This window comes from Elephantulus edwardii, unplaced genomic scaffold (assembly GCF_000299155.1).
Source record: "Elephantulus edwardii isolate Elephantulus edwardi_28Jun2011 unplaced genomic scaffold, EleEdw1.0 scaffold00041, whole genome shotgun sequence".
Taxonomy (NCBI): Eukaryota; Metazoa; Chordata; class Mammalia; order Macroscelidea; family Macroscelididae; genus Elephantulus; species Elephantulus edwardii.
In genome coordinates this window covers 8,696,330-8,715,183 of record NW_006399791.1, presented here as the reverse complement: position 1 = coordinate 8,715,183, position 18,854 = coordinate 8,696,330, and the positions used below count along the sequence as shown (strand labels likewise).

The 18,854-nt window shown below is 43.3% G+C and overlaps 1 protein-coding gene across 1 annotated transcript in view; it reads left to right on the top strand.

Moving 5' to 3' along the window:
• ABHD2 (abhydrolase domain containing 2) overlaps nt 1–18,854 on the top strand; it is a 97,112-nt gene that overhangs the window by 53,495 nt on the left and 24,763 nt on the right. The window contains exon 3 of the mRNA XM_006885174.1: nt 5,485–5,652. Within this exon, the coding sequence (XP_006885236.1) occupies nt 5,485–5,652 (168 nt within the window). The remainder of the gene's footprint in view (nt 1–5,484; nt 5,653–18,854) is intronic.

The window sequence follows — 18,854 nt, the reverse complement described above, 5'->3', positions numbered from 1 at the left end:
CAAATGAATGGATAGAGAAACTGTGGTATATTCACACAATGGAATACTATGCTGCATTGAAAAACAAGGAACTCATGCGATATCATTTAAAATGGGTGACCCTGGAGGACATGATGCTGAGTGAAATAGCTCAGTCGTAAAAGGACAAATATTGCATGGTGCCACTGCTGTAAAATGGGACTGATAACAGGGTTGTGGTAAGACTGAGAAAAACTGGATAAATTGTGTATACTGCACTGAAACAAATGAGGAAGAGAATAATTTAAAAGAGATATATGATAGAGTATTATAGTTATCACAAGAGTCCACAATTAAGGTTGCATAGTAGAATGTACTTGGGGCGGTGGGAGGGGTGCGGAGGGGATTGTGTACCAGGGAAAGAATGTTTATTTTACTTTTCAAAGAGAGGAGCGAACTGGGGTTGGGGGCAGGGCTGGGTGGGGAGAGAAGTGCAGCAATGAATGAATGGAAATCCAAAATCTCTGTAAATGTTCATTAAAATTATTAAAAAAAAGAATGGATAGGAATGATTCACTAATTACTTGTGAGTACATCCTTCCAAACTTTTCAGCTTACTGAAAAATAAATGAACTCATTCTGTAAGTATATATTAAAAAAAATAAATAAAAATCACCTGGTCTTATTGAAAATAGGCTCATTGAGAGCCTGTGGTCTGTTGGGAAAATGATTGTAATACACGTTAGTCGCAGGAACTCTTAGTGTCCAAAAATAAGTGTTATAAAAATATATGTAAAAAAGCTTCTCTTTTAGGTTTCTAACATATATTGTTGGGAAAAAAAATGGTCAACAAAATAAAGTAACAACTAACAACCCACCAAAAAAAAAAAAGAAAAGAAAAGAAAAATTCTTTCATTGTTATACAATCCCTCCCCCCAAGTCCACTCACTTTGCAACCTTCGTTGTGGACTCCTCCCATGACAATATCAAATCATATATCCCTTTTAAACAGTTCTCTCCCTCATTCTGTTTCAATGCAGAATACATAATTTATCCCATCTTTCTCAGTCTCCCCCCAACCCCAATGTCAGTCCTGTTTTACAACAGTAGCACTATGCAGTATTTTTGTTCTTTTATGACTGAGATATTTCACTCAGCATAATGTCCTCCAGGGTCATGCATTTTGCGTAATATTTCATGAGTTTCTTGTTTTGCAATGCAGCATAGTATTCCTTTGTGTGAATATACCAGAGCTTCTCTATCCATTTGTTTGTTGATGGGCCCTTAGGTTGTCTCCAACTCCTTGTTATTGTGAGCAAAGCTGTGATAAACATGGGTGTGCATATATCTGTTTCGGTATCAGTTATGGTCTCTTTGGGGTATATTCCCAGTAGTGGAATTGCTGGGTCAAATGGTATTTCTAGTTCCAACTGTTTGAAAAAGTACCATACCCATACTGCCTTCCACAGTTGCTGCACTGTTTTATACTCCCACCAACAGTGAATAAGGGTTCCAGTTTCTCCACAACCTCGCCAGCATTTCTGCCACATTTTCACTACAATCTGGTGACCTCTCTCTCATGTTGGTCTCATAGCTGTCAGTGTTCTTAAAGATGTTGATCAGCAGCAAACCGTGTGTCCACAGTTGAGGCAGCTGGAGACCCTGCCCCTGGGCTGGGGCTAAGATGACAGATAGAAAAGCCGTTCTCAGAAGTCCTAACACCACACCAGATCATTCATTTGAAAATCATTATGTGAAAATGAAGGATGACCATATCAGATCACAACTTGAAGGATGTCTACATGGAATTTTAAGTAAAATTATATAACTGCCAGATGACATCATTATATAACTGTCAGAGTCGACCAACACAAAGTCAAAGACTGACCACCACAGCCAGTGTTATTCTTGCCCATCATGTCACTAATACACAAAACAAAGAGTAGATTTTATTATTATTATCATTATCATTATCATCATCATCATCAACCTGAGAGCTGGACAATGAATAAGGATGATGGGGAAAAAAATCAATGCCTATGAACCGTGGTGTCAGAGAAGAGCAGTAACTAGCCCATGGACGGCCAAGAGAACAAGCAGATATGTCTTGGAGAGGGTGCAGCCAGAGTGCTCTTTGGAGGCAAGAATTATGAGGCTTCACGTCACATACTTTGAACATGTTGCTAAGAGGTGTTATCCCTCGGAGGACATGATGCTGGGAAGCATGGAGGGTCAATGAAGGAGAGGAAAACCCTCAACCAGGAGGATTGACACAGTGACTGCTGCAGTGGGCTCTTGTGTGTCAGGAAGTGTGAGGATAGGGCAGGATAGAAGAGGGTTTAGATACTTTGTTCAGAGGGTTGCTATGAGTCGTGCTCGACTCAGTAGCATCTAACAACAACAACAACATTGTCATAAATGCAAAATGACAGATAATGTATAGTCCATAAATGAGAGTAGGTGAATTTTCTTTGACTTAAAAAAAAAAAGTCACTGTCCAGCATACCATTAACATATTCTTTCAGTTCTGTGTAGTGTGTCCAAAATTTTAATTACTATGATTGTTGTTGTAAATTTTTCCTATGCCATTAAAAGTCTTCAAAATTAAAAAGTCATGATTACTTAATATTCTGTGATGTGATACTGTTCCATAATTATAGTCACACCATAAGTTAGCCATTCTTTTATTGTTGGGCAGAGTCCCTGAGTTAATGTATTTGGTTACTAACAAAATGTTGAAAGTTTGAATCTGTCCAGAAGTGCCTTGGAAGAAAGGCCTGGTCATATCTGAAAACCACCCACTGGGAACCTGTGGAGCACAGTTCTGCTCTGACACACATGGGCCACCACAACACAGAGTCTGCTTAGCAATTGGTTGGATATTTACAGTTTTGTCACCATAAATAATTCTGTGATGAACATTCTAAATCATAAAATTGTCAGCAAGATTTCCAGAATTAGAAATACTTGCTCAAAGTATATAAACTTGTTAAACTTCCTTATGCATATTTTAAAGTTGCCTGCTCATTTGCATATATCCTTACCAGCATTAAGAATTTTTTCATTGCTTTTATCTTAACTTTTGGTCCTGGCTCAAGCTGTCCCAGTCCCTTCCTCTTGAGCTTAAGGAGTTCTCATAGTGTAGCTAGACAGCAGGGTTTCACCCAAAGTCATATCTTAAATTTTGGAGGAGAATGAATCATTAGCTTTAGTAACCTAAACACTGTTAACTTTTCTTTTAAAAAAGATACATTCATATTTTTAATAGAATAATTCATGCCCTTGATAGAAATTTTAGAAGATGTTAAAGGACCGTGTGGTGAAATCTCTCTCGCACCTCTGGGACCTGCCCTGGACTCCTCCCCATTGTTACCCACTCTTGAGATTCACGCATCTGCTCCAGAGCTAGTGGACGCTTCATGCACTGACAGCTGTTATGTTGCTGTCCATCGATTCTGGCTCTCAGCAGCCCAGCTTTTCAGAATAGAACTGCCCCGTAGCATTTTCTTGGCTGCGATCTTAATGGAAGAAAAGCACTCACCTTTTCCTTCTGCAGTATCACTGTGTAGGTCCCAACCACCAGGCTTTAGATAAACAGCACACTGTGCACCTAGGAACCTTATTTATTTCTTTTAAAAGTATCCTTTATATGCAGGGTCATGTATCATAACCCTCTTTTGCATCTTGCCTTTTTAAATTTTTACTTAATATGTTGGAGAGCTTGCTATATCAGTTTCACTTTTTCCTCTAAATGTTTATATTTTGTTGTAAAGCAAAACATACACCAATTCAACTGTTTCTATACCAATAGTTAAATGACACTGATTATATTCTTTGAGTTGGGCAACTATCCTTACCCTTATTTTCTGAGCTGTTCCTTCCACTTTAACTAAACTCATGGTCCATCTAAGAAGGTTCTTATCATTCATGTTTCTCTTGTCAATGTGAATCTCACTTAAGTAGATCTTTTTTGAGCTAGACTGTTGTTTGGCTTTAAGAAAACATAGGAGATCATTATTTTGGCTTATGGTTTAAAGATTATCTCAAAGAATTCATTTCAGGAGTTCATACAGCCTCCTTAGCTCCAGAAAGTACAAAGTCTATGACAATAAGAAATTCTGCTTTAAAAAAAGAAGAAGAAGAAATTCTGCATTTCTCCCCTTTTGGTTGTGAATCTTCTATAGAATCTCTAGTGCTGTAGTAACAGCAGTCAGGCACCATCTAGACCTTCTAGTCTCATGGCAAAGGAAGAACTTTTCAATAGAAGTTAATTAGCCACACATTCCATATCCTCCTCCTATTCTTGACTCTCTTCTCTCTGTTGCTTCAGGCAAATAGGTGCCAAGTGCTTGGCCTTGGATGGCCACTGCAAGTTTTTTTCAGACTCTGAATTCTATACATAACAGTTCATAAAAAGGTGTCTCATTTTTAAGGACTACATTAACATATTATCATTGGGATTTGAAATACTTGACTAAGCAGCCATTGTCTGGACATTAAATTGTAGTCAGTCCTTGGCCATTACAATGTATACTTTGAAAGTAAACACTGTATACTATGATATTTTGTATATACACAAACTATCTGTGCATAAGGTTAGATACTTGAAAGTAAAATTGCTGTGCAAAAGAATCTGCAAAAAATTTCCCACTCATTCATTCATGCATTTGCTCAGCAAGATTCAGCACCAGTTGTGTTCCTGTGTGGAGGCTTAAGTGCCCCAGAACCAGCCTGGCCTCTGTCTCTGAAAATTCTATGGGGCACAGATGTATTCTGACACCCATGGAGTGACCAGGAGTCAGAATGACTCGGCCCAAACTGGTTGTATATTACACATGGCTAGAAGCTAAGGGTCCAAAAGAAGTGTCTTTCCAACTTGCTCTTTTAAGAAAAAGCTAGAAATCCTTAACTAATCCCAGATTAAAATGTGGTCCACAGCTAGTCCATGAATCACTTATGTAATGAGATAAGGATGGAAATTGAGAATAATGTTGGGAAACTGTCTTGCAATTTGATGAAATAATTTTGTATTAGTTGAAACTAAAAATTTTTTTTTAAATCTTTTTTTCTATTCACTTTTCTAGTAATTAGCTTTTAATGTAATTGTCAAAAGTACCTGCCTGTGATGGATATGAAATTCTTTATAACTGGCCCCTAAAAATCATAAATTGTTTGAGAAACGTGGATAAAGATAGCTCTGGCTCTGGTGGCTTAGTGTTATGGAGCTGTGCTGCCAACCCTAAGGCACACAGTTCAAATCCACTGGCTGCTCCTTAGGAGAAAAATGGGCAATCTCCTCTTGTGGCATTTACTGCCTCTGAAAACCTGCAGCAGAGTCAGTTATGAGTCGGTTCCAACTCGATGGCACACATCAACAACAACTAGAAGGGAAAGATAATGTTTCCCAGGGAATTTTGTGGAAATATGTAGAGTAAGGTCCCTCCTGCCATTATGTGTAGTAGTATTCATTACATAGTTTATCATGGAAACGTGGGGTACATTGAGGTCTCCTTCTCTGCCCTGTAGATGATGTCACCATGGTCATCTGCCCCGGGATTGCCAATCACAGTGAAAAGCAGTACATCCGCACCTTCGTCGACTATGCCCAGAAGAATGGCTATCGGTGTGCCGTGCTGAACCACCTGGGTGCCCTGCCCAACATTGAGCTGACCTCACCACGCATGTTCACCTACGGTAAGCACGGGGCATGGCCAGGTAGATGCAGACTCCTCTTTCTGCATCTCATTGCATGCACAAACCTTCTTCTGCCTCAGCCTTCTTGTGACGTTTAGCATTTTCATTCTGTGTACAAGTGTAGCAGAAGGGACGGTGGGATATACAGTATGGTAGCAGCCGGCTTGTGCTGGGCCTTTTTGATGCTGTGCCTGCATCCCATGGAGGAACCCGAAGCTCCCAGGTGTTGGCCACGCTCCCCAGCCTTTTAGGTGTCAGGGCAGAGTTGGGAGCCAAGTAGATTGGGCTTGTCAGCTCTCTGCCTTCATCGCCCTGCTGCCCTGACTCTCATTCCTCAGGACTCCTGTGACTGCAGGGTAGTGATGAGGCCTGTGACTGGCAGTGGGAAGGGAACTTGATAGGTAACAACTTGCTGGATTTCACATCCTTTCCATCCAAGAACTGGACTTCAATTAGACGCATGCGCTATGCCCAGTATTGAAGCCCTGTTTTCTGGACTACTCTTGGTTCTTTGTATCTATAATCCCACCCTCAAGGGTGCTTCTTGCGGGGAAGGATGATGGAACTTTTTCACACTTTGGGCAGTTGTCAGGAGAGGCCAGCCCTTGGAAATCATGCTTGGAAGGATGAACAGTCAGCCAAAGAGAGGAAACCCTCAACAAGGTGGATTGACACAATGGCTGGAGCACTGGGCTCGGGTAGCAGGGCTGGTGAGGCTGGCACAGGACAGAACAGGGTCAGGTCTGCTGTTCATAGGGTTGCCGTGAGTCCTGGTCAACATGCCTTCACCTAACAACAACACAACAGCTGTGTTATTTTGTTTCTCCTTTTCATCTTCCTAGTCAGTCTTTATCTATGTGTGAGTAATTTTTCAGTTCAGTCACAGTATACAGTGATTTATTTAAATAACTTTATATTATAATCACCAGCAAAAAGGTGCATCATCATTATATTGAACTGTTATTTTTGGTTTTCTTAACTGTTTTTTAAAGCCCCATTTCTATTGTCACTCTGTCATAGTTTATTTAACTCTTCTGTGTAGGGCATTGAGGTCAAGTGTTTGAAAGGTATTTTTCTTTTTGAATAATGATGTTATGAATACCTTGTGTGAAGAAATTTTTGTTCTCGTCTCTGTAATAACTTCTTCTGAGCAACTTGGCAGGAATGGATTGTGGTGCCGACGTTTCTTTATGCTCTTGTGTATGGACATTGTCACCTTGTCTTCTAGCAAGGTTGCCCGACGTTATGCTGCTGTTTCTAACAAATACGGATGTTTTCTCCCTCAGCGAAGAGCACGCTGTAACAGGTGCTCTGTGCCAGGTAGAGTGTGGCATTTTCTACTTCACACCCCTTCCACTCTCAAAAGACACACATCTTACAGCGACTCTTCAGCAGCTGACAAGTCTGTGGCTTGAAGACCCGAATGAATGTTTAGACCTTAAGATGACATGGGCACATGGGCACAGTGTATCCAGAATTGGATCCAAAAGGCAGAAATGGGCAGATGCTAATTAAAGCTGATAAATTTCTGCACTTGAACATAAACATTAGTCTGCACACATAGGGGTTGGGGAGGCATATCTTGGCCCCAGGGCCTGAGATAGGGACTTGGGGCCACTATTTGGCAGCTCAATGCACCAACATAACAGAAGGGCCAATGAGGGCCTGCACCATGGCCACGTGCTGGGCTGCTACCTCACCTAGACACTGTTATCCCTGTCCCCTCCATAACAAGGTGGATACTAGCATTCTCTGGGGTCAGGGGGACAGCCAGAGGTATAGGTCAGTAATTGGAGCAAGGTATCGAGCCAGTAGGTAGAGGAGCTAAACATGGACTGTTTCTAGCTGCCTCATCTTCTAGTATCTTCTCAGAACTAGTAGAAAAGCCAGATCCCCTCAGCCCAGAGGCCTGTGCTACAGGAGACCAGACTGGGAGGTGTCACCAGGTCAGGGGAATCTCCTGGTTGGGGGAGCAGAGGAAAGGTGAGCTCAGTGTGGGACAGGGTCTGCGGGGAGCTAGGTCTGGAGACTATCTCTGAATCTACATACTACCCCGGGGGTGCTGCACCAGCTCCATGGCCTTGAGCAGGTCACTGAGCCTGAGCTCACACGCTGTCATTTCAGTTTAAAATTATGTGCTTTTAATGAATGTGTCCCTGGGCTGGTGAATCAGGAGCAATTCTTTAATAAAATAGGCCTAATGCATTTAGGAGACATATTGTACTAGGAAAGTCTGCAGTCAGGTACTTCTTCAAATTATTGAGGCGTGGTGATGTTAGTTTAAGGGCTCAGGGTGTGCCTGATTCAGGCCGTGGTCTTTTCAATCACTTACTGAGCATCTAAGAGCTGGACAGTGAATAAGGATGACAGAGAAGAATTGATGCCTTTGAGCTATGGTGTTGGAGAAGAGCACTAAATATCCCACAGACTGCCAAAAGAACAAACAGCTATGTCTTGGAAAAGTGCAGCCAGAATGCTCCTTGGAGGCAAAGATGAGGAAACTTCATCTAGATGCTTTGGGCATGTTGCTAGGAGAGGTTATTCCTTGGAAAAGAGGCATCATGCTTGGAAAAGTGGAAGGACCGCAAAGGAAGAGAAGACCTTTAACCAGATGGATTGGCACAGTGACTGCAGGAGTGGGCTTGAGTGTGCCAGAGATTGTGAGGATGGCACGGTATAGGACAGTTAGCATCAGTACAAATGTTTTTGTCAACATTTGTTTCTCCACCTAGGATCATTTGTGCATTTGTACTTATTGTTACTTTGTGATGCAGTTTGCTATTGTTAGTACTAACCCTGTCTCATTAATTCTTAGGAGTAGCTTTTGTCCCCTAGCCTGTTTTTTTTTTTTCAGCTGGACTTTTATAATTGTTTGTTCAAGTTCTGTGTTGAATTTATCCATCAAAATGAACCTGATTATGGTGTAAAAACAACCCACGAATCTCAGTGTTTTAAAACCAAAGATTTATATCTTTCTCCCACTGTCCACCTTGGGTTGTTTGGGGGTTTTGTACCTCTGTCCTCACTCAGGGACACAGCCAGAGCAGGTCCTGGGGGAAGGGACGTGTCTCAGAATTCTGCCCAGAAATGGTAGAGGTCAGGCCACGGACAAGTCAAACTGCAGCGGGCGGGGGAAGGTGCGTCCTTACCGGAAAGGGAAACAGCCACTGCCAGCTCTAGCACATTGAGCTGTAGGTTTTGTACGTAAATCTTAGCTTGCAAATCAACTTGGAAATGCTTACTTTCATAGTACATTCTTTTCCCACCCAGGAACATGACATTTTGCTTCAGGTCTTCCTTTATTTCTTCCACGGAGAGTCTCCCAGTTCACCTTGTGCAGGTTCCAGGGCTTGTCAACCTGGCTGACCATGGAATCCCCATGAAGCTAGTAAGTCCACCAGTGCCCGCAGCCCAGTCCTGGGAGTCGTTGAGGGTTGAGAGACATGGGTTCAGGTCTTGCACAGCCCTTGTTACCTCTTCAGTTGCCTTTGTTTTAACTTGTATATGGAAATGTTTAAACACTCAAGAGAGACACTAGTAGAATGTCCTTGAGGTAGGTAGACTCTTGTGCTACTCATCTCATGGTCAGTCTTGTTTCCTCCAGCTTCTCTGCATCCCTGGTCAAAGATAATTTGGAAGCAAACCCCAGACGTGCAATGTTTTATCTGTGTGTGTATAAAGAGGCAGTGCAGACTCTTTGTTTAAAAAGTGCCATAATAGTGCTCGCTTCGGCAGCACATATACTAAAATTGGAACGATACAGAGAAGATTAGCATGACCCCTGCGCAAGGATGATACGCAAATTCGTGAAGCGTTCCATATTTTAAAAAAAAAAAGTGCCATAATAACATCATCACGCAAGAAAAATTCTACTGTAGTCCTTAATTGCCAATATTTGCTTAGGTTTCAGTTACTCCTGCTTTCCTCTTTCTTCATTTTTAAATTATATCAGTAATAGATCATTGAGTCTGCTCTACCTCATGGTGATCTGAGTACAACAGAACAATCGTGTGTTCAAGTTCAGAGTTACAGGTCCTGTGTATTTTGAATGCCTTCCATCCCAAGGGGCTCTTCTTCCACTACAGTATCAGACAGTGGTCCTTTGTGATCATAGCATTTTCCTTGGTAGATAGCCCGGCCTTTCTTCCTAATCTTTTTTTAGTCTGGAGACTCCACTGAAACGTGTGTACCACAGGTGGCCCCGCTAGTTGTTGACATTCTCGTGGGATACCTTCCCTCATCACAGCGACAGAGAAGCCAATACAGCACAATACAGCAAACTGGCAAGCAAGTAGTGGTTTTAAATTACTGTTTAAGTCAGGGTCCAAATTAGGTCTATATATTGCAATTGGCTGTTAGGTTTATTGAGCCACTTTTCACAGATCCCCACTTGGGTCTGCCTTCTCCACATGGGGTGAGTAGATGAGGTATTCATGGGTTCCCTGGAGCGCATGACACCAGGTTGGCCTCCCTGGAATGGCATGTACTTGAGCACCAGGCCATGGCCCCTGGGCAGTGTGGAAGGACCCTAGGAACAAGGAGCACAGCGTGGGGTGAGTGAGTGAGGTCTCCTCGGGGCCCCTGGATTCCTCCTGGGATGGTGTGTACGCGAGCACCAGACCATGGCCGAGAGCAGTGTGGAATGACCCCAGGAGCAAGCACAGGCTGCCACCAGTCTCCCTTCCAGCCCTGCAGCGCCTTCGTGCAGTATCAGAGCCTCTTTTCAGATGTGTGGTTCATGATAGGGACAGGACAGTAAGCCAGCTTATTTGTAAGCACAGGCTTATTTGTGCTAATTTACTAATCAGTGCACATAGTCTTAGTAAAGAATGTGGAGAAAACCATGTGAAACTGTTTATTACAGATTAGTAAGGAGGCACATGACAGCCTGTGCCTACCTCATTTACTGGGTGATCCAGCCCTTCCCCATGGCCACTAAGCTGTACAGGTGGCCCAGGGCCTGCAAATCCCTGAACAGAAGTCTAGCCTGCTCTTTTTATATCACCCCCCAGGGCCAGAATCCTAGCAGGCCTGTAGAAAACATACACAATATCAGTGTTTACAGAATGCTGACTGAATAGAGGCAAAGGTGATGGTTTGCAGGTGTCAGGTGACATTTTACAAAGGTGTACGTCCCAGATGAATGAACATTAGGGCTGTGTGGAGCCTCCCTGTGTAGACTGGATGGCACTTGAAGCCTGTGTCAGGCATCCAGGCATCTGAAGACCCTTTGACCTTCTGCAACTTTGGTTTTGAACCAAAGAAGACTGCAGTGGTGTTAACGCAAAGCCCTGTCTCCTTCCCTGCCTGTCATGCAACCCCATCTCCCACTGATCAAACCAGTTGTGCTCCAAAGCATGTAAGCATTAATCTCTTCTATTTGGACATCTTCTCAGATATGATTGGAAATTGCTTGAAATAGATCTGTCTTAAACAGAAGGCATGAATATGTTTTTCTTGTGACTTAAAAACCTTCATACTGCCGTTGAAAGAAAAATTCATTAAGGAAAATAAGTGGGACAATAAAGCCAAAAGCCAGGCCCCCGCTGCGGAGTCAGTTCAAGGCCCCCTTTCCATCTGGTATCTGAGGCTGGAAATCTTTATGAATGAAGGCTGCCTCATTGTCCTCCTTCAGTGTAGCTAGTGGGTTTGAACTTCTGGCCTTTGGACTAGCAGCTCAGCTCAGCACATACTGCACTAAACCATCAGAGCTTCTTTGCATGGGACTAGTTAATCTTTATTTAGCACTAGCACGTGCTGCTGAATGTTTATGTGTGTGGTATTGTTGTTGTTTTGGGCCATCAAGTTGGAACTGACTTATAGCTGACTCTCCAGCAAGTTTTCAGAGGCAGTTAATCGCACAGGAGGAGGCTGGCCATCCTTCTCCCGCAGAGCAGCTGGTGGATTCAAACCACGTGTCTTCAGGAATGCAGAGCAGCTTCTTACCACTAGGTCCCCAGAGCGCCCCTTTCTATGTGTGTAGGCTAAGCTTATTGGGTGGGTTTATCCAAAGAGAGTGTTTTCCAGCTGCAACCTTTTCAAGGACAGGAATCAGATTTTCATTTTTATAATTTGTTTTTGTTCATTTCCTACATCTAGTATAGAGATAGGGAGCTCTGGTGGCTTAATGTAAAGAGTTGTGTTCCCAATTCAAAGGTACATGGTTCAAATCCACCAGCTGCTCCATGGGAAAAAGATGGACTATCTCGTCCTGCCCAATTTACTGACTCAATGAAGGATGAGCTGTGAGTCACTTCCAGTTCAATAGTGCATAACCAAACAGTTCGGGAGCTCTTGTGTACCATACACAGGGAGTTGAGGTGCTGACTCGCAGGCCTCACTTCGCTAGCCGTCTGAATCCACCGGGGCATCTCCTTGGTTTATGGACAGTCTCCTCCAGGGTGGTCTCCAGTATTGGAGACCCAGTGGAGGGTCAGCTCTGAGTGGATTCCAGTTCAGCTGCATTGAGTGTGCGTGTATCATATAAAGAGATAAACCCAGAAAATGTAGCATCAAAAAAGCCTGTGATTTCCAGTCTGATAAAATGGGAGTTGAGAGGAGAAATTGAGAAAAGAAAAGGTGAACATTCACTTGAGCAGTTACATGACCTCTGTCTTTATCAGCTTGATACTAATTACCTTGTATGGACTTTTTTTGCAAGGACCAGTTAGAGAAATTGTGCTGGCTAAGTAAATACTTTCTGGTTTGAGTTCCGTTTGCGTTTTGATTCTCTGTAAGGATGGTCAGGCTCTGGGCAGTTGTTTTGAAGGAGATAGAGCTTGTGTTCCAACCTTAAATTATTGACCTTGCCAAATCTGGTGGTCAAAGGCTGGCTTTATACCCGTCTGGCTCAGAGCTGCGTCTTCCACTGGCTTCAGAGTCAGCTCTTCCCATCAGTGCTGGCAAGCTGCTCTATTGGCTGTATTTTCATTCTTTAAGAAACTGTTTTTCACACATCTCATGTCAATTAAAAACAAAACAAAACTCGTTCCTGCACTGCAATCCCAGAGATGAGCAGTTCGAATCCTCCAGATGCTTTGCTGGAGAAGGAGAGACGATCTCCTCCTGTACCAGTCAAATCCAATTTGACAGTACACACACAAAAAAAATAATAAAAATGAAAAAATTTATTAAAATCTAGTTCATAGATTTTTTTTTAATGAAAAGACTTTAATCTTTCCCTTTGATGAATTAAATTATAACCTGGCATTAGATGACATTAACTACTATGAAACAAAAGTAAAACATGAAGCCCCTGTGAACAGTAGAGGCTGTAAGAGTGAACTTTAGACTGTCTACTAAATGTTCTTACTGAGCCCAGGCCAGATCCCAAACCCCTGTCTTCTGTATGAATAACACTTGGTAAATAAAGGACGATGTAGACGTCTTAAAAAATATGTATGTTGAAGTATATTTTTACGGACCTAACCTTTTATTATTATACAGTCCTGAAGCAGTGGCTTCCTTTTTATCAGTCACTTTGCTCTTCTGGCTTAGTCAGTGTTTGATCAGTGCTGGAGGAGACCAGTGAAATCAGAAAGCAGTCTGTGCCTTCTTTCCCCATTTCTGGCCTTGTGTCTCATTGCAACAGTCAACCATTCATGTTTGGAGTAAAGGAGAGCTGGACAAGCCCACCAGCCAAGGAAATGAGCTGAAAACCAGAATCATCCAGCTCGTGGTTCTTCAGGCCTCCGTTCCTAAAATTAATTCTAGAAGTGTTATGACCGAAAAGTTTCATCTTTATTTGAAGTGAGGGGGAAAGAAAGAAATGGATTCTAAAAGTCTTCTATAGCAGGCGATAAGAAATAAAAATAACCGCCTGGCTTGAATCCCATAAGGTTGCAGTGTCCCTTCAGAGCCTGAGGTTTCTAAGAGCTGGTTACCCATCTCTGACCAAAACACTACACTGGGGCTTTTGGGCATGAGAACAAGTCTCCAAAGGTTTAAATTTCCTTTTCTTGTGAGTTTAAGTAGTAAAGAAGGGAATTTTTTTTTTTTTAATCTCTAAACTCTTGACTTTCTGGCTAAAAGGGTGTGTGTGCTAAGTCTTGTACTAGAAGGATTTGGGTTGGGTTTGGGTTTGTTTTTGTGTGTGGTATGGTGTAGTGTTTGTTTTGGGGCGAGTTTTTTGTTGGGTCTTTTTGTGAGATTTTTTTTTCTTTTCAACTTTCTTGGAATCTCAAGGTAAAACTCAGACAGCTTTGTTCAGAGAGCAGCATTTCAGTCATAGAAAAACTTTTGAGAATGAAAAGGGGCTTTATTAATAACTGCATTGAAACAACAGATGAAACTCCAGGACTCTTGTCAGGCAAACCCAGAGGTGTGGTCACCCTGCCTAAAACATGCTACAGAGATTGTCCCTGATCCAAGACATCTCACAAGAAGGAGTTGTCGAGAGTCATTTTTAAACCATTTCTGCTTTGTTTTACTGCCCTCCTACCTAGTACATTTGATGGACCATGAACTTGAATACTCCTGTCCACCTCCCACATCTGCCAAGGATGCATACGCAATTTGGGATTGAGTTCTGATTCCAGATTGACAACTTTGAGATGCATAACTTCCAATAGTAGTCTTATCAAGGCAGACGGGACACATGGCGAGGAAGTCCTGCCATCTCCACATCCTTTTCTGTATCTTCTGAGATATAGAAAAGAGAGGGAGGAGGAGAGAGCATGTGAAAGCTGCAGGAGTGAATTTCTGAAAACTCAGCCATCTTAGTGAAACCCTGGTGAGACCTGCCTGGAGCCCTGGATAGAGGTGTGATGCTGCTGGACAGAGGATGTGGTGATGGGTCAGATGAAGAGCAGAAGTGTGGAGAGGCAGTGATAGGTCTGTGCTTCCGGGTGAGAGCTAGCTAGCTCTGGTGACCTGGTGGGTAGAGAATTGCACTGCCAACTCAAAGATGGGCAGTTCGAATCTGCTAGCTGCTCCAAGGAACAATGATGGGAAGTCTCCTCCCAGGTAATTTACAGCCTCTCAGAAACCCTGTAGAGGGTCATCTATGGGTCGGTTCTGCCTTGATGGCAAAGGGTTTGAGAGATTTTGCACGTGCCTGGAGAAGGAGTCCTCCGTGGCATAAGCAGTTAGTTACATGCTCGGTTCACATCACCCAGGGGCACCTCAGAAGGCAGGCGTGGCCATCTGCCCCTGAGAGGTCGTAGCCTGGACAACCCTTTGGGGCAGTTCTGCTCCACACACATGGGGTCCTCATGAGTCAGAATCAACCCGGTGACAGCCAGCAACCACATATTAGGCAAGAGAAAGCCAAAGCTACCCACTGGTGAAAATCTTTGTTTCCGAGATAAGGACAAGACCAGTGAATCTGATTAGCAGAGATGACTTACTTTTTATTCCTACAGCTATTTTCTTCCCGAGTGACTCAGTTTTGCATTAGCTTCCCCCGAGCTTGGAGAAGTGACTCACACACACACTTTGAAAATGGCAGGGTCTGCTAGGCCCAACCCCTCTGCGTTTGGCCTGACCGCACTGTTCTCCTGGATTAGATTTCGTGGGAGCGGTGTTTCAGCCCTTCTCTCCTATCCCCGGCACCGCGGCACTGACAGGTATTGGAAGCTTTTGTTCCACATGATTCAGCCTTCCGTCTTCTCCAGCAAACACTTGTGCACACCCACCCTGTGCCAGCCCGTGGAGGACGCAGATGACTCAAAGTGCCTGTGCCCAGAAACACCGTGTCTCCGGTGTCCTCGCCTCTCTAGTCACGTCAGTGCATCAGGGGAAATGGCTGTTGAAATAGCACCTTTCAGGCAGGCTCTGCCTTGTCTTCCTTTCAGAGTGGGAGGTACCATCAATAGTCTTTCCTGACTTCAGCACAGGAACCTTTCCAAGATGGTCCCATCATCCCCAGCTCTCCCATGGCCAGGTCGGTGTCTCATCTTTCATCTTGTCTTTACAAACAGCAATAAAAGATTAGATGTCTAAATCTTGTTACTACACTAGTGCTAAGTCTGTAAGGATTAAATACATAGACCTCATTAAGATCCTTCTAGAATTAAGATACAGATTAACAGATCCTCCTAGAATTAAGAAGCTGTATCTCTCAGTAAAACAGTCCAGGGAGGGGCCCCCTGGTCTCTGAGGGTATTTGGCACCTGACACGGGTGGAGATATCAGACAGGCCTCTGAACAGCCTGGTGGACACCCCTACCCTGGAGCTGGGCAGACACACCGTGTCCAGAAAGCTGCCAGCTCTTCCTGAAACACCCCACCAGCTTGCCCCGCATCAGGCAGGGCTGGCCTTTTATCCAAATCAGATGTGTTTGGGTTTCATTAAATCGAGGCTCCCAAAGTGCCTCCATAATTAGCTGTAATTACTCCTCAGACAGGTGGCAAATCTGAGTGTTGTAACTGCCCCAGTGACATGTGAGCATCTGCTCCAGGTCCCAATAATTAAGCTTAAACCTGAGTAAAGACACAGGAGCCTAAAAGGGTTCTGGCAGTGAGAAAACTGTTAATGATTAACAAGCAAACCCCTGAATGCTGTCACGTCTGTAGATTTATGCTACAGAGTACAAGAACTGGGCTTTGGGGTTAGATGTGGGTTCAGAGTCTGGCACTCCCACTTCCTCACCATGTGAGGTAACATGAGTCACGTCATCCCTCCACGTCGGCCTCGTCATCTGTGATTCATGTCTAAGTTCTTTGTACTGGGTGTTCAGTGTACTGTGCCCACTCTTGTCCATTCATCTAGGTAACACTGACCCCGTGCCCACAAAGCACACGGCCTGCAGACACAGCCATGAACAAGACCCATATTAGCTCTTTGCTTTACTGAGTTTGTAATCTCATAGAGACGCATTCACAAGACAAAACAAAACAGCATTAACTAGCCCAAGCGTGAATGAGGTTAGACAGGAGCCTAAGGAAATAGATTAAGTAAGGATTTGGTTACAGCTTAAAATAAATTCCTCTGTTCTATTTCTTAAGCAGGAAAATATTGGCCAAGGCCAAGGAGAGTGATTTATGTCACTGAATTGTACATGCAGAAATGGCTGAAGTGCCAATTGTTTTGCTATATGTATTTCATCACAAGAATATTTTTTAAACATGCAGTTCGTTCAAAAGTGTGTATATAGATGTAAGTCTTTAGAAGCATAATCTATCTCCACTCCCACAGACTCAGTATCTGTTATAGTTTTTGTCTGGAGAATAAGCAGTGAATTAAATGTACACAGACAATCACTTTAAAATCTCTCATACATCCCTAACGGAGTCTTGGGCCACATTGGAGTGAGTGTGGAGCTGCTTACTTTTTAAGGTCAGCAGTTCAAATCCACCACCTTGGGAGAAAAATGAGCCCATCTACTTCTGTAAAGATTTACATCCTTGTTGCGGTTGGAGTCACCTTGATGAAGGCAGGTTTTTATACATCCATGAGATTGTCCCATCCCCATTGATCTGCCCCAGGCATTTATCCTTGATAAGACAGCTTGGCTCATTCCATGTCAGCGTATCTGCCTCTACCTCATGGTTTTCCCACAGCAGTATAGTGCTTCATTGATCCTGTGCCACCCTCATCATCTCTGACACACTTGAGCCCATTGCTGCAGTCACTGTGTCTGTCCATCTCTTTCACCAATTCTCCACCTTCCCAGCATGGTGTCCCTTTCCAAATAATCGCCTCTTCTCACAACATGCCCAAAGTATGAGAAGCAAAGCATTGTCATCTTTATCTCTGCACTTACTCTAAGATATACATGTTTGTTCCTTTGGAAGTCCATGGGTTATTCCATACTCTTCTCCAACACCACAACTCAAAGACATCAGTTCTTATATCATCTTTATTCACCGTCCAGCTCCCAAATTCATAGCAAGTGATTGGAAAGACCATGACCAGAATCAATTGTACCTTAGTCTTCAAACTGACATCATTGCTCTTCAGTATTTTGGAGCAGTCCCTGATGGCAGACTTGCCCAATACAGTACATTTCCTAATGTTCTAACTGCTGGTATTGAGGGTGTTGATTGTTTATCTAAGCAAGGTGAAAACATTGACAATTTCAATACTTTCTCCATCTATCATGATGTTGCCTGTTGGCTCAATGGTGAGAGCCTTTGTTTTTTTGATGTTGAGATGGAAATGTAGGCAGTTGCATTCTTTTGCTTCTCTTAATAGTGCTACAATGAACAGTGCTACCGTGAACACATGTCTGTGTGTCTACAGCACAAACTAATTCAGTTGCTGTTGAGTCAGTGCCAGCTCAGGGTGAGCCCATGTGTCGGTAGAATTGCTCTTTCAGGTTTCCCAGGCTGTGATCTTCGTGAAAGCAGTCTGCCAAGCCTTTCTTCTGTGGTGCCATGGGGTGAGGCCACACTGCCATTCTTTAGTGATAACACATCTCATTGAGCCACCAAGGGACCTTACATGCAATATAAAATTTTCCAGAAGTGGAGTTAATATACTCACAAAAGCATTAATTGCGATTAACTGCCTCTGGAAACCCGCAGGAGGGTCAGCTGTAAGTCGGTTCTGACTTGACAGCACACAACACCAACCATTAAAGCGTGGCTGGGATCTTGCCACATTGCCCTCTAAGGGCTGTGCCAGTCTGTCCAAAACCAGTGTGCCTGCTACCTACACCTTCCCCAGTCCTGAGTATTGTCAGAGTTGTTGATCTGCTACTACAAATGGTGGAAAAGAATTTCTAACTGTAGTTTTTAGTTTGTATTTATTTATCTAACAATAGCAGGAAGCATATTAATGAACTCCCCTTTTAAAAGCCAGCACAAGAGTAAAAATCGAGACTTTCATCCAGCTTTACAGCCGCTGTGATTCTCACAGTGTGGGCCGTGGACCAGCAGCATCATCTTCATCTGGGAACATGTTCAAAATGCTGGGCTTGGGTCCCCACTCCAGACTCACTGAATCAGAAACCCTGAGGGTAGACCCAGAAATCTGTATTTTTACAAGCCTTCTGTTTAAGCCCAAACCCAGGATTTTTGAGTTTGCGCTTTCAACACAGTTCCCAGATGATGTTATGTTCGTCCAGGGACCACACTTTGAGAGCCACTGGTTAGAGCATCAGTCTTGCAGAGATGTTTAACCTCAATGCTGCTTTTCAGACTCACATATTTTTTTTTAGTATTTTCGTCCAGGGACCACACTTTGAGAGCCACTGGTTAGAGCATCAGTCTTGCAGAGATGTTTAACCTCAATGCTGCTTTTCAGACTCACATTTTTT